The 16382-nt window shown below is 39.3% G+C and overlaps 1 protein-coding gene across 1 annotated transcript in view; it reads left to right on the forward strand.

Moving 5' to 3' along the window:
- Positions 1 to 16382, forward strand: part of LOC124613418 (DNA polymerase eta) — a 194202-nt gene that overhangs the window by 81359 nt on the left and 96461 nt on the right. Inside the window, exon 3 of the mRNA XM_047142120.1 lies at positions 853 to 1058. Coding sequence (XP_046998076.1) covers positions 853 to 1058 — 206 coding nt within the window. The remainder of the gene's footprint in view (positions 1 to 852; positions 1059 to 16382) is intronic.

Here is a 16382-nt window from a genome sequence, read left to right on the forward strand (position 1 = left end):
ATAATGCAGCAAAGCTGTTGTATTGAATATCAAATCTATAGTCAGTCTGGTCATAATGCTGGAAATGCTTACTGTTATCTTCTAATGTATATCATATCATTTTTTGTGTGATGCCTTGTTTGTTGTGTACGGGGTTTGATTAACTTCTGGTGAACACACAGATGAAGTACCTGTGGTGTACAAAAAGTAAAGACTATTCAGTATTTTTGTAAAGTTTTACATCTTGAGCTTGATTGCTTTCTCTTCATCAGATAAATCAAATAACTATAGTTTTAATCTTTCATTCCTGTTTTTATTACTTGTCAAAAACTTTTGTTGCTGATTGTATAATGCCTTTTGCGTTTTTGTAAATACTGTTTAGTGCCTACAAAAATTTAAAATAGGGTTTAACAATAATAATTTTAAGTACTTTTTTACTATAAATCAAGTAAGGGTAGATGAGAGGTTATTCAGTACTAAAAGTTTCAGTAATGGTATCGTTTTTATAGCATGAAACACGTCAATAATTGAAACCAGAATACAGTTGAAATGTGCAAAATCGATATAATGCAAATAATTTAAGTACAGACTGTGATTCCTATGTGCAGCAATAAAGTGTATTAAAGGACTTTTCTATAGGTAGAGTAGGAAATGAATTACAGTTTTCTTTGGGTGGTGCTGTCAGTATTGCAGGGATCATGGGAGGAGAATTGCAAGCAGCAATATGCCTCCAGTGCATGTAGAGGAATTGAAGATCATGATAAATTAGTACTTTAATTATCCCTTGATTAGGCATTTTCATAATTGTGGGCTAGTCAAACCACAACTGTGTTTGGTTAGCAGCAACTGATGTCACTCTCTTATGCTGCACAGATATCGCGATGCAGGGCGGGAAGTAGCTGCAGTATTTTGCCAGTTCACTGATTGTGTGGAAAGAGCAAGTGTTGATGAGGCTTATTTGGACATCACCAAAGCTGTTGAAGAAAGAATGTGTTTACTGGGAAAAGGGAAAGTTACACCAACACAGTTACCAAATACCTTTGTTGTTGGTTTTTCTAATGTAGATTCAAATGATGAAGGTGAGTTACTTTAAGTTTCCATTATTCCTTTTCATCTCTTTCATGTTGTTTATCTCACGTGATTGACAATAAAATAATAGATTGTTTGTAATTCAGAAAATTACTATAAAGTGTTGTGTGTATTGCAAAAACAGTAACATAATGTAGCATAGTTTGTATTATTTGTTCCATTCAGAACTGACACTTGTATTTTTCTTAGTATGAGATAAAAACTATATGTGTAAATGAAGCTTGAGGTACTTATCTTTGCCTAAGTTATGAAATATACATCTCAGTGCAACAATGCTATAGCACTTTTGCACTTGTTCCTGCAGTATTTCTGGCCCTTGTATCTGTGGCATATAATGGTGATAACTGATCTCACTTCTAATGTGATACAAACTGATTGTTTTAATATCCTTTTCAACTTAAGCGAAACTAGGACTTCAATATATGCCCGAAATCAGCAACACTATCTCACATCAGTGTATTAAATATCACTTCTCTCTTCACATGAAATTTCTTTAAACAAATATGAACAACTACTTTTCAAAATAAAGCTCAACTTACAAAGAGTATGACCACACCAATTACAGAATTTTGTGTGTGCTAATAAACACACTCTTTATATCACAGATGTAACAGCAAAATGGGAGAGCAATTGTCCCAGCACTGTTGCTATAATACAATCATATCGAAACATCTTACCAAATTTTTTTAGCAAAATTATGTTTCATTTAAACACAATAACAAGATTCTTTTTTTCTTTAATACATTTGTGTATTACAATATTTAAAAATTAAACAGTTACTTTTCTCCATTGATATTTAAGTTCGGTCAATTGTCTAGTGTTACTCAAAGTATTTCAACTAGTCCACTTAGTGCAGCACTGTTGTCGTGTCATGTTGTATTGTGGCAGTAGGTAGCTCCTCCTTTTGTTGCATCCCTGTAGGCTGTTGTCCTGTCTGCTTTCACATAATTTCTATCATTTTGAGCATGAGACATCAGAAGGAAAAAAACAGCAAAGCCACTTAGTACTGGATAGGTTATCCTACATTTCTTGTTGCTCCATGCTCTGCAGCTATTTTTTGGAAAGCGGTACTGGATGTTGCAGAAGGAGGGGAAAAAAAGAACTTTTTGCAATCCACTCAAAAAACAAAAATGTATGACAGATAGTAATATTATTCTCAAATGCTCATTGCTTCTCCTTGAAAATCCTTCTTAACCTGACAGTAATTTCAGATGCAGAAGATGGGTTTGCAGTGGTGTACTTCAGGTGCTGTCTGCACTTGGTAAGGTTTCACCATGTTGGATTTGCCAGTTGCCTGTATAAATCTTGCTGATGAATAGTCATCTTTAGAAATTTTTCTGCTGGTCCAGCTACTCCATCCCACCACTATGTACAAACTTCCTTTTCTTTTGGACTTTGATCTTTGTTGGGTGATGCTGAAATGTTAGATTATGATAACTACTTTGAGCTACTAAATAAACTCTGAACTCTCATTTGCACTTCTCTGTAGTTAAAGTCTTGAAGTCTCACAATGACAGAATCCAATGATTTTAGCTCATTCTGATACCTTATGTTTGACCCATGGGCCATACATCAGAGTTCCTTTTAATATAAGAGTTTGTTTTTCAGACCCATTTACATTTATTTTGGCCTTCTTACTCCAAGCCGTCTGTAACACTGTCAACTCGGAGTGCCAAAGCATACGTATAGCATCGTACAGCAAATGACTGCTGTGCATCACATGACTGCTTGCCACTGCCCTTGTTGTTACGGCACATGCACCCTCCATACAAATGCAGACTGGGGCGTACAGTTTATGCTCCTTGCTTATACACTTTTAACAAATATCCATTGCATGTGATAAAATGCTCTGAGGGTCTTAGACTATCTTGAGTCTTCAGGCAAGCAAATGTCACTTGACTCTTGACAAAATCCATTTTTTGTTTTGTATTGCACTACTCTGCTAACAGATTAGCACCATTCATCAAATACAGACTGACAGTTTATTCTTTCTTGATAAACGTAGATGAATACAGACTAGCAGGACTGACAAATCTTGGTCTCACACCAGAAACAATTGAATTTCCCATTGACATTTTTGTCAGCTCTACATTCCAGTCTTTCATATACCTTGGGAGCTGGGTAGGCCTGTGGTCTCTTTCCTGCTACTTGCAATGATGTCACGAGCAGCTCAACTGCACTCGGTGCTGCACCTGACTTGAAAGGAATATCTCAGACAAGAATACAGCTGCAGACTATGAAAACAAAACAGTTCTAAAAATTATAAGAAGATAATTATCTCCTTAACAAGAAACAATCTAACTCTCAATTCATTCTGCTTGTTATTTATTTGAAGCCACCTAACATGGATATAAAATCAACTTATGTAAGGGAGGTTTTATACCCTTACAACACCCTGTTACACTACAAACTCTCAAACAGGAATAAATGGCCAACATAAACATGTCTTTAGTTTCAAATATGATCTATGGGCAATACCTGTGGATGTTAATTTAGGTGATTAACCAACTGAAACTATCTATCTGGAGTAGATGCCACACACTACAAATTACAGCTGAGCATGAAGGTGCACTAAATTTGTCATGTGTGTTCCACACTTAGCTATAATGGTGCCTTACCTGGACAGTGAATAACCCATGCCAGTTATCACACACTCACTCATTCACTCGATCTCTTTCTTGCATGAAAATTCCTACCAGCTTCCATCTTGATTGAATGGTGAACACTTCTGCACTTTGCCAGTTCTGTCTTAAGTTATTCTTTGGACTCACTGTGATCATGCACATGATAAATCTCTGCTATATTACAGTATTTTCATTCTCTGAGGCTTACTTATCCAAAATCTTTGCAGTCAAGGTGCTCCCTCAATCAATCCTGTTCAACAATAGACCTTAGTTTACACTACAGCTGTTTCAAGCTTTCCACTAAAAGAATTATATACACTATGTGATCAAAAGTACCTGAACACCTGGCTTAAAAGGACTTACAAGTTCATGGCGCCCTCCATTGGTAATGCTGGAATTTAGTATGGTGTTGGCCCACCCTTAGCCTTGATGACAGCTTCCACTCCCGCAGGCATATGTTCAATCAGGTACTGGAAGGTTTCTTGGGGAATGGCAGCCCATTCTTCACAGAGTGCTGCACTGAGGAGAGGTATTGATGTCGGTCAGTGAGGCCTGGCACAAAGTCGACGTTCCAACTCATTCCAAAGGTGTTCTGTAGGATTCAGCTCAGGACTCTTTGGAGGCCAGTCCATTACAGGAATGCCATTGTCATGTAACCACTCTGCCACAGGCCGTGAATTATGAACAGGTGCTCAATAGTGTTGTGCATTATGAACAGGTGCTCAATAGTGTTGTGCATTATGAACAGGTGCTCAATTGTGTTGAAAGATGCAGTCGCCATTCCTGAATTGTTCTTCAACAGTGGGAAGCAAGAAGGTGCTAAATTATCAACGTAGACTTGTGATGTGATAGTACCATGCAAAACCACAAGGGATGCAAGCCCCCTTCTTGAAAAACATGACCATTCCATAACACCACCACCTCAGAATTTTACTGTTGGCACTACACGTGCTGGCAAATGACATTCACCGGGCATTTGCCATACCCACACCCTCCCATCAGATCACCACATTGTGTGCCATGATTCATCACTCCACACAATGTTTTTCAAAGCGTTCAATTGTCCGATGTTTACGCTCCTTACACGAAGCAAGGTGTCGTTTGGCATTTACCGGCATGATGTGTGGCTTATGAGCAGCTGTTCGACCATAAAATCCAAGTTTTCTCACTTCCCACCTGTCATAGTACTTGCAGTGAATCCTGATGCAGTTTGGAATTCCTGTGTGGTGGTCTAGATAGACGTCTGCCTATTACACATTACGACACTCTTCACTGTCGGTGGTCTCTGTCAGTCAACAGACGTGGTCAGCCTGTACACTTTTGTGCTGTATGTGTCCCTTTGCATTTCCACTTCACTATCACATTGGAAACAGTGGCCCTAGGAATATTTAGGAGTGTGGAAATCTAACAAACAGACATATGACACTAGTGACACCCGATCACCTGAACACGTTTGAAGTTCGTAAGTTCTGTGGAGCACCCCATTCTGCTCTCTCACGTTGTCTAATGACTACTGAGATTGCTGATATGGAGAACCTGGTAGTAGGTGGCAGCACAATGCACCTAATATGAAAAACATATATTTTTGGGGGTTTCCAGATACTTTTGATCACATAGTGTATCTCAGCTGAGCTTTGAGTCGTTTCCAACCCGAAAGTAATGGGGAACCAGAGTGACTGGTTCCAACATTCAAGACTCAAATGGCAAAGATGATCAGTGAGACTTTTATGAAAGTGAAGTTAACCCTTCATCTTAGTCCTTATGGAGCTACATCAATATCTGGGCCAAACCATGTTGGGCTGTTCAGTGGTAGGAAACAATGGAATTGCTATTTTTGCTGCATCCTGTTAAAGTCAATCGCCTGCTACTACATGTGCAAGGGTGATCTCTTTTTCAGGCTTGAGCTGTTGATGACTTCCACCATTGTCATCAGGAAATTTCCGTAGGCCCTTAGGTACTTTATTTAGTTGGTTGGATTATGTTATGAAGACATCACGAACCAGTGGAGCTTTTGTATGTTACCAGAGATTATGTCGATGTTTGTGACTGAAAAAAGTTGGTCATATACTGATTTCCTTAACTGGTGGATGACTCAGCTGATTTCTTTTCTGCCTTTCAGCATTAAATGCCCATTTCCAAGCAGTATCAAAGTTGTAGCCATAGAGCGATTAAATTTTTTGTTACACATTCGGACTGCAACACTTCTGTGATGACAGAATCCCTGTACATGGGATGTTATTTCCCTTTCATCAAACACAATCATACATTTGTTCATGTGGCCGTTTCCAGAAATAACAGATTTTCCTAAATGACAATATTTACTGTGATGTTGGTGGTCTCTGTAGCATTCTGAAATCATAGGTCATGATGGACCAATGTAGCAGCTACTTCATTTACGAGGTATTTTTTAAATTCCAAGAACACCAATATCAAAGTTGTCTTTTACTAGGCGCATATCTCTCTAATTTTCTTGGGTGCCCACTAAATGGAAGGAATATATTGTCTTTGCAAGATGATTTATTGTATTTGTTGTAGCTCCGAAGAAATAAAGTAGTGCTATTCTCTGATAACTTCTGATGGTTGAGTCTCTGTGTTCTTGTTTGTTAGAGATGATTAACTTAATACAGTGAAACTTCGATTTTACATTATCTAATTTTATATTTTTCGTGATTCTGTACAATAAATTCGTAGCCCCTGTGAAAAACCTATAAGATCAATGCTAAAAATTCCCTGCTTTTAAGTTTCTTCCTAATGAGATCTACTCGATTCTATGTTCGTACTTTACATCTCACTGGACTTCATCCCATTTTCTTCACATTGACATTTGAAGTTACTAAACGAATTATTAGCGGAAAAAAAGAAAGAAAGAAACAGTTTGCACTGTGGGTGATGTCAGAGTTAAGGGAATGTTTTAGGTCATTGCAGAGAGGGAACATGTGAGATAGGAAATGCTGACATAATCCACTATCGTTATTGCCAACACAACTTGCAATGCTTGGCTTTACCGTGCAATGATGATGGGTCAAGTACGGGACACTACTTTTTGGAGGAAATGATGTAATTATAATGTGGTGGCAGTGTGTAGGTGATCAGAAACGAGGCTATCAATTTGTCGATCGTTATAGCATCAAGTTGACTTTTATGAATAAATTAGTGACAGGAGAATCTCAGTTGCAACAAGAACTCTTTGGAGGAATATATTTGTGGTTGCGCAACGTATGAAATATTTGTGTCAAGGAAGAATATGAATGTCACTGCTCACAGTTTCACTTACAGTGAATTAAGCTGTCCTCCTAGGTTCTTGCCTAACCACACACTAGGAAATAGCCACACATTCTGAAATAAACAGCCAAATATTTATTTCATACCTCGTTGTCTGACTAGACGAAAGTGTTTAACAACATTGAATATTGTAGAACATATTGTATTACGATCATAATGAATGTGACAACACTAAGCTGAAAAAAGTATTGGCGTGCAGCGAGCTGCAAACCTATAATCTCTAAGTCAGCTATCCATGATGTTACCCGTTATGCTACAGGTTTCTCATCTGTATTTAGTATTGTGCATTAGTTATTATAAAATCTCTTGAAGCCTTACATCATGATTCTTTTTAATTGGCACTTAATGATAAATGTGACATGTTTGTGATACACTTTCAGTGCACTGTTGCCTTGAAACGGTATACTGCACACATACATCACACACTACAAAGGAAATGAGTAATCGAAATGTACACAGTTCACACAGGGGTTGTTGACAAGTGCTCAGAAAAGTCAATAGTTGAAAGTCCACTAGTGACGCCGAAAAGGCAGAAAGTAGTGTGAAGCTGCATCCACACTGCCACTGGAAACATGTTTCTGTAGGAAATACTATTTCCTACAGTGTATCACATCTGTTTTTGACTTTGTTTCTTGTCTCTGTTTCCATCCACACTGGCAATGAACATTTCTGAGTGTTTTGGCTGCAATGCTGTTTATTCCATTGTTTCTGCCACATCATGTCTAGAGATGAGGAAACTGTAATATGTGCTGCTGCATTATTAATACTTGAAGGTTCATGCAAACCCAGTGAAAGATGATGTTATTGTTCATTCTTTTTTTATTTATTTATCGTGTCTTGTGACCTGAAGGCCGTAAGCATCTCTCAGGGATTCGTAGGTTTACAGAATAAGGTTGCATTTATCAAAAATTTCGTTATTGGTTTTAAAGGTACGATATCATTTTGATGGAGAGTTTGTGTAGTAGTTGATAATGGTCGTTAAAATTGGATTAGTTGTAAGAAATTGATCTTTTTGTCTGCATACAGTCATCATGTCTGGTGAGAGAAAACATACTATGCAATAACTGGTGGGAAAAACTAGCTGTGTATGGGAACTGGGTCTGGAAGACAACTGTAGTTTCCGTAATTTCACTTGGATATCATCTAGCGATTTTGAATATCTGACATATATGGTATCACCATTTCTTTAAAAAAAGATAGAAATTTCAGGAAAGCAATTATAACCAGACATGTTGTTAGTATTAGTTTTCTGTCAACGTGAGATTCATTTCTTTGTTTGCATGATTTGAGAAAGGGTTGTGATACATGAAACCGATCATGAATTAAACAAAAGTAACAGAATTTTGCAACTTTGGCTGTTTTCTACATAAAACTGAGTAACTAAAGTCACTGTCCTGTTATTAACCCAGCATGCTGGAAATCCAAAAAAGTGAGTTTTATAGCTGCTCATTTCCATCGTAGAAATTAACGCTGTCCTGTAAAATACCTGCCTCACCAACCATTCGGAACTCATCACATATTCAGAAATAAACACCGAAATATTTACTTCATTCTTCGATCTCTAATCAGACGTAAATGCATCATTTATTGCAGAGCATACTTGTATTACACTTTCGGATTTTTTCCTTTAGTTTTATTGTGAAAAGCAGAAGAGTTGTAAGCTCAATGATTGATGATGGTGTTGGCAGTGTTCGCACTCACCCTCCTTCCAAATACTTGCATTACATTCATAACAAAAGACCGAGACTGTGTTGACAATGCTACGATAGAAAAAAATATATATTAGCACGCAGTGGAACTCAAACTTACGTCCATTCATATCGTAAACCACGAAACTATCTGTTACGTCTTGGCTTGCTCATTCAGCTACTGTCTCGTCTCAGTGATCACAGTTCTTCAAGCCTTATGTCATCGCTGCTTTATTAACGGCATTTAATAAACATTGGTGCGGTGTTTGTGATAGATTTTCATTGCACCATTGCATTGAAATGGCATACTGCAGCAAATACCCTGCAAAACAAATAAATAATCGAAATTCACACAGTGATCATTTGTACGCGCACGCAAAAGTCGATAGTCGGAAGGCCACTAGTTACGTCACGACTGCAAAATGTAGTGCGACAGTTGAACATAGAACATTTCAACATTAATCGTCATTAGATATACGACACTTCTTACGAGGACACAGAGAAATTTTGTTGAAAAACTCCGATTTTGCATTACTTCCCTAAAAACCGCCGAATTCTCATTACCTCCTTAAAAGCAGCTGAATTCGCATTATTTCCTAAAAAACCACCAAATTCGCGTTATTCGTCGTGTTATGGTTTAAACGAATTTTTCCTGTCCCTACTCATGGAATCACCCAAAATTGCTTACCATGAAATTACCTATCTCCACCTGCAACCCCCTTTCCTCAATGACCTCCATCTGTTCAAATTCCTCCTGTCGATGGCCGTCACCGACCTAGCCCTGCAAAATCATGTAACTCAGGCCAAACCCTTCTTGCGATACCTTCTCTCTGCCCATAAAATTCTCCTGCTCTTCAATCCCAAATTCCTGTATCCAGTCTCTGATGCTGACACTCTTGCCCTCCAGGAACTAGAGCTACTTGCACAATGACACCTCAAAAAGCTTTTCACGCTGGTCATCCACCACCTACTCGTGCCTTGGACTACCACTGTCCACCACCTCTACAACAGCTTCCAAACCTCACCCGTATCCCCTCACAGCCAACATACCCTGCCTTGCAGACCTAGTACATACCGCACCCTCAGATATTTCCTCCCACCACCACACAGAATCCAGACCCTAAACAGAACCGAAACAGTCATGAACCTTTTCTCCAAAAGCCTTAGTCCCACAGAAGTATGAGCCCTTTCCAAAATCCTTAGCTTTTGCCACACTCCAAAATTCTATCATGCTTGGCTTGAGACCTTCTTTCCTTTCCCCAGTCCCTACAGTGGAAATACTTTTCCGCCATCCACCCTACCAAATAAATTCAACCCAAAGCTAATTTTGAATCCTGCGTGATTCATTTCACTTATCCATCAAACCATGATCCACCCCCACTGCCCCCATTCACCCCTATTAACATTCCAGAATTGCTTAACTTCAAACCTTGCCTCGCCACCATTCTCGAAATCCCTCAAAGCAGAAGTAGAAGCTAATCCTGCTTGTGGGCAAAGGCTCCATCATTGTGGTTTTGAAGTGCAGGATTTACCTGGCGTAAAGACTGTCAGCTGTCAGATTCATCCACCTACAAACCCTGCCCCAGAGATCCCATTTCAGAAAATACAAGATCTCCTGTCTTTCCTCAAATCCTTAGGCCCATTCCAGAACCTCTTCCCTGAGTGTCTCTCTCCTCGCCCCTACCTCTCCTGCTCTCCTACCTTTTACATGCTTCCTAAGGTCCATAAACCCAATCACCCAGGGTGCCCCTTTGTTGGCGGTTACCGTACACCTGCTGAGAGAATACCTGCTCTTGTTGACCAACACCTCCAGTGTATTACCCATAACCTACCTCCTATATAAAAGACACCAGCCATTTCCTCAATCAACTCTCCACAATTTGTGTTACTTTACAGCATGACACCCTGTACATCACTATTGATACTACGTCCCTCGATGTTAATAGTGCTAATACCTATGGCTTTGCTGCTATCAAACACTTATCTTTCCTAATGCCCGACTGACTTCAAATCTACAACCTCCAACCTGGTCACCATGACCAACTATATACTTACCCACAATTACTTCACCTTTGAAGGCATCACCTACAAACAAACTTGTGGTATAACAATAGGCAACCACTTGGCACTATCCTACGCCAATATATTCATGTGTTCTGTAGAGGAATACTTCCTATCCACAGTGAATCCCAAACTTCTCATCTGGTTCAGATACGTTGGTGATATCTTCGTGATCTGGACCTTGGGTAAGGACACACTGTCCACATTCCTCCAGAGCCATGTATCCCATTTGCTTCACCAGGTCCTCCTCAACCTAACAAGCCCCCTTTCTCGATGTTGACTTCCACCTCAACGATGACTACATCAGTACTTCCATCCATATCAAACCTACCAACTACCAGCAATATCTCCACTCGGACAGCTGCCACCTATTCCCTGTCAAAAAGTCCCTTCCACGCAGCCTAGCCACCCAAGGCTGTTGCATCTGTAGTGACAAGCAGTCCCTCTCCAAATGTTCCAAGGGTCTCACTGAGGCCTTCACGGAGTGAAAATACCGTCCCAACCTTGTACAGGAACAGATCTTTCATGTCTTGTCTCCCCAGTCACCTACTACATCCGATATGCTCACTACCTGGACACAAAAGAGCACTGCCTTGTAACTCAGTACCACATGGGATTGCAGCAACTGAATCACACTATCCTCTCTGGTTTTGACTACCTCTTGTCTTTCCCTGAAATGAGGAATTTCCTGCTCATAATCCTTCACAACCCTTCCACAGTGGTATTCTGCCACCCATCATACCTATGCAATATCCATGTCCATTCCTACTCCATCCCTGCTCTGATCCTGTTGCCTCATGGTGCATATCCCTGCAATAGACCTGGGTGCAAGAGATATCTGACACTTCCTCACACCACAACCTACTCCAGTCCAGTCATGAGCATCAAAGGCAGGACTACCTGTAAAGCAGTCATGTGATCTGCATTCTATGTGGGCATGATAACCAATGAGCTGTCTGTCAGCATGAAGAGACAGCTAGACCAACCAATACTGAAAATACTGCCCAACACAATGTACTTCTCTTCAATGGCTGCTACACATCTTGTGCCATCCCATAATGCCCCTCACCTCAACCTTTGCTAGTCCCCTTACCTGTTCCAACTCTTGCACAACACAGCCTTCTGTTCCACCAATGCCTCTCCTCTGTTCCTCTCCTTCCCCCCCCCCCCCCCCCCCCCCACACACACACACACACACAACCTCCTGACTACACGTAGCAGCCCTACCTTGTCTCCACAATGCCCTTGCATGCTCCCAAAAGCAGTATTACACCCTCCTCCACCCCTACTCTGTTATAACTCACCATCATCACACCATCTCCTCCTTACCCCCACCACCCAGATTGCTTCTCCCTTGAGCCACAGTTGCTCGTAGTGTGGCCTCAGTGGCCAGGGAAAGTGGTCTCTCGTGTGTGTGTGTGTGTGTGTGTGTGTGTGTGTGTGTGTGTGTGTGTGTGAGACAGAAGACAACCTTTTGGCTGAAAGATCACATGTATAGCAGTCATTTTGGTGTGCCTGTCTGCGACTCAATATCTCCTCTATATGGGTGGTAGAAGTATATGCTTTTCATAATATTGTCATTATCCCATCCTGGATTTTCCATTGGATTTTGATTAAATAGAAAATCTAAAAATGGTAATTTTCCTGCTCTTTCTATCACAGTGATATTGGGGTACATCATCAATGAAAGGATAAAGAGCATAAAGGTGTCGTCAACATAGCAAAAGAAACAAGATGGATGAAGAGGAGCTTATTTTCACTCGTGTTCTTTGAAGTGTTCAATCATATGTATGGCAAAACAGGGACATGGTCTTCTAGTCATTTCAATGTGTCTTCTACTGCCACTTTTGTTAATAGAGAGACCCCATCCAAGCTGACCTTAATTTTATCAGAATTGATTCGGATTTGCTTAATTATGTCAGCAAACATTTGAGAGTTTTTAATATGATGTTCACAGTAGCCAACAGTTGGCTTAAAAAACTTAAGTAACTCTATAGCATCAACAGTAGGCCACAGTGGAATGCCTTCTTTGTGGATTTCAGGCTAAACATGTAGCCTTTGTGGCCAAGCTGTTCGTATCCTCAGATTTTTTATCTTATTATTTGGTAGGACAGAATTCTTCAGTAGTTCTGCAGGACAGAATTCTTCAGTAGTTCTGCCTTTTTCTGTTAAGTGATAAAGCAGGATCACATTTCATAGTTTTGTATGTAATATCTTTATCATGATAAGCTGTGATATGAAGGATGACTGTGGCATTCCCCTTTCAGTGGGAAGCACAATGTGATCTTCATCTCTGCACAAGGTGTAGTGCCCTTTCCTTTCTGTTCTTATAATATCTGAGTTTAGGAAGCTTGGTCATTGCTGATATGGACTGGCAGTGAGCTTACCTCATTGGCAACATTCTGTGAGAGATGCCATACTGTCTGTTCCAAAATTCAAACCTCTGTTCAGTGCCAAGATGGTTCCTTCGTCAAGATTCTTGTTTGACAAGTTGATCACTGAGTATGCTATCTTGCTAGGTAACACTCATTCTTCTTCCCGCACTAGGTTCTCAAATTTAATTGTTTGTTTCTCCATAGTTTTGCTGAGATCAGCTGTTTTTTTGGGCTGCTGTGGTCATATCTACTCATTCCCAGTTGAAAGGTTAGATGGCTGTAGATAGAAAGAGATGGCAGTTATATAAATTGTGGGTATTGACATACAATTTGCATTGTGTGTGCAGTATTCGCTCCTTAACAATTGCTAGTCTAGTATTCTTAAAATCTTTTTGACTCCAGCAGATCGTAAATATGCTCGACCACAGCAAACTTAAGCACCACTGCAGTATCTCTACAACACTGCAGAAACTCTCAAGTGTTCTTGGATATAATAAAACAAATCAGAAGAACTCAATCGATATTTTACTACCGTAGTAAATGAATTAAGATTAAAAATTAAACAGTCAAAATCATCAGCAACTAGTATATTTGCTGATCAACTTTCTAGAGTGCATGAACTCCATTGGGATCTTGTCACACCCACAGATTAAGTGAATGCTGTTTCAACATTTTCTAACTCAAAAAATATGGACTGCTACTGGCTATCTAACTATGCAATAAAAAGGACAATACACTTAATATGCAAACTGATTGCTTTTATTATAAATAAATTCCTAAAGTTGGAGTTTTCCCTGTCCAGCTCAAAATTTCATAAGTTATGCCTGTATACAAAAAGGGGGAAAAGCATCTCCGTAAGCACTTAATACCAGTGTGTATTGTTACAATATTTTCCAAAATATTTGAAGCAATTTTTCACCTACAGCTTCATAACTTCTTTATATGGACAAAATGGTTCTTAACAAGGAAAATATACCACTTCTGCAGGCCTTGAAATTGTTGATCAGACAGCGACTACATTTGAAAATAAAAATATGGTCTTATTTGATCTATGAAATTTGAGTAAGGCGTTTGACTGTATCTCCTTTGACATCTTACCAGCCAAACTAGAGTATAATGAATGAATAATACGGTATTAGAAATAATAATTAATTCATATCAAATAACAGGAGACAGTTTGTATCAGTTCAAAGTAAGCAGCCAAACTTGGAGAAAGTCATGTCTGGAAGGCCTGATAGCCCTGTCCTTCGACCATTCTTCTACATTGTTGCAATAAATGAATTGCCACATTATGTTGGGATTTAGTCAGTTATATAGACGATACAACATTAATCACCACAGATTGACATTTGTCAAGGCTACACCAGAAATCAAAGGACGCTTTCTCCATAACATTAAACTGGTTCTCATCTAACAAACTGCTGTGTAATCCAGAGGAACTCAGCATCTGCAGGAGCGAATAGCTAAAAATGTAGACTCAAAATTTGTAAAGCTGCTTGGAATACATATTGATTACAAATGGAAATGGCAAACTGACATTAACCATGTTTACAAGAAGAAATCATGGGAGTCCTATCTCACATGGAAATTAACTGAGCTAACGAGTAATAAATATCTTAAGACATATTACTCTGCACTTTTCAGTCTCACTTTAGACTGCAGATGACCTTGCTTCATGGCTGACTGAGGACTCGTGGGAGCTGCTACGGGATGACAGTGAAGCGGAATAGAGCAGAGCAGTGTGTTGGTGGTGAGGTGGCAGAGGAGGTGGTTGGTGCGGCACTTTGTGTGTGTATGTGGGGGGAGGGGGGGGGGGGGGGGGTTTGAAGTATTAACAATATCAGGTATGTGGAATAAAATGTGATCTGCCCTGGGCAGCAATTTCGAGGGGGGGGTTGCCAAATTCAAATTCTTGATGAAAAAGACCTTGTTTCACAAATCGCCTAGCATCCAGTGCACACTGGTTTATCGATTATTCATATGATTTTGGAACGCAGTTTTTTAACAAATTCTAAGTTGATTTTTGAATGAATAATAAGTTGATTTTTGAATGTGTGCGTAGTGTATGTGATGTCTCTGCCAGGGGAATCCCCATCACATCTAGAAATAAATTTTCCTGCAGACAAAAGGGGCAGGGCTATACAAGCTGAGCAGAATAAAGCCAAATGGGTGTTTGCGAATGATTAGCTTTGTTATAATTACTAGTGAAATCCATGGATTCAGACTACCAAAATGGAAATAAACAACTAACAGGAATAACAGGTAAGAAAGATTACATGTTTTATTCTCGGTATATCCAAGAAAATGAAATTTTGGCAGACACTAGTAAGGGCCAGTTTTACAGTCCCTGTCTAGCAGCTGCTAAAGTTCTGTTTTGGGAGTTGCGTGGAAAGTTAACAGGAGAATAAGTTTTGTCGCAGTGGGAATAGTTACAGCATTAGTGATGACAAGATTGTTTGTTAGAACAAGGAAGGAGAGGAACAGGAACATCACACAAATTATGGAAGAATATCGCGATTCCAAATTTATATAAAAATTTCATACTACTACTTTTCAATCTCATGGTTCAGAAGCTAGGGTGTATGAATGAAATGTGAATCTGTTTCCTAACATAAAACTTTTTGCTTTTAATAGGGCTAATAGGCATTTGATATTGATACTTCGTGAACTATATTCTGTAGTGTGACAAAAAAATGACCATTTGTGCCAAAGCAGTCATGTTTATTTGGTGTGTGTTACGATTGCTGCAATATTATGCAGGCCTATTTCGTTTTATTTAGTAGACAGTGACAAAATACACGTCGTCAGATCAAGAAACCACACCAGTCTTGGGTACTATTTGTATTAACAGCTTTTTCAATATTAGACAACAGCATTTCGTTTCTTCATGTAGCAAAACCATTGACACACTTTGTTGAGGCAATAGATTCTTTCCCCAAAAGGAAAGTATGCCATGTCAAACTGTAGCATGATTAGAGAGAAAAAAAAATGCTAGCACTTCAGGATTGAAGAAATGTGTACTGTCTTGCTTGTCTCTTAACTTTACTGGTTTTATGTATCCTATATTTAATTTTATGTCACACAAAAGAGCAAGTTATTAGCTAATAGGCAATAAAGAGTGCAAATTTTCTGAAGAGTTTTTGTTCTCCTGGTTACAAATAATTCCACCCAGTATTAATTGTGCCCGGTTACAAATAATTCCATCCAGTATTAATTGTGAGCGTTTTAAAAAAAAAAGAGGAGGAGAAGGATGTCAAACCGGCCAACTGGGAGCAGGAGAGGCA

The sequence above is a fragment of the Schistocerca americana genome, chromosome 4, assembly GCF_021461395.2.
Source record: "Schistocerca americana isolate TAMUIC-IGC-003095 chromosome 4, iqSchAmer2.1, whole genome shotgun sequence".
Taxonomy (NCBI): Eukaryota; Metazoa; Arthropoda; class Insecta; order Orthoptera; family Acrididae; genus Schistocerca; species Schistocerca americana.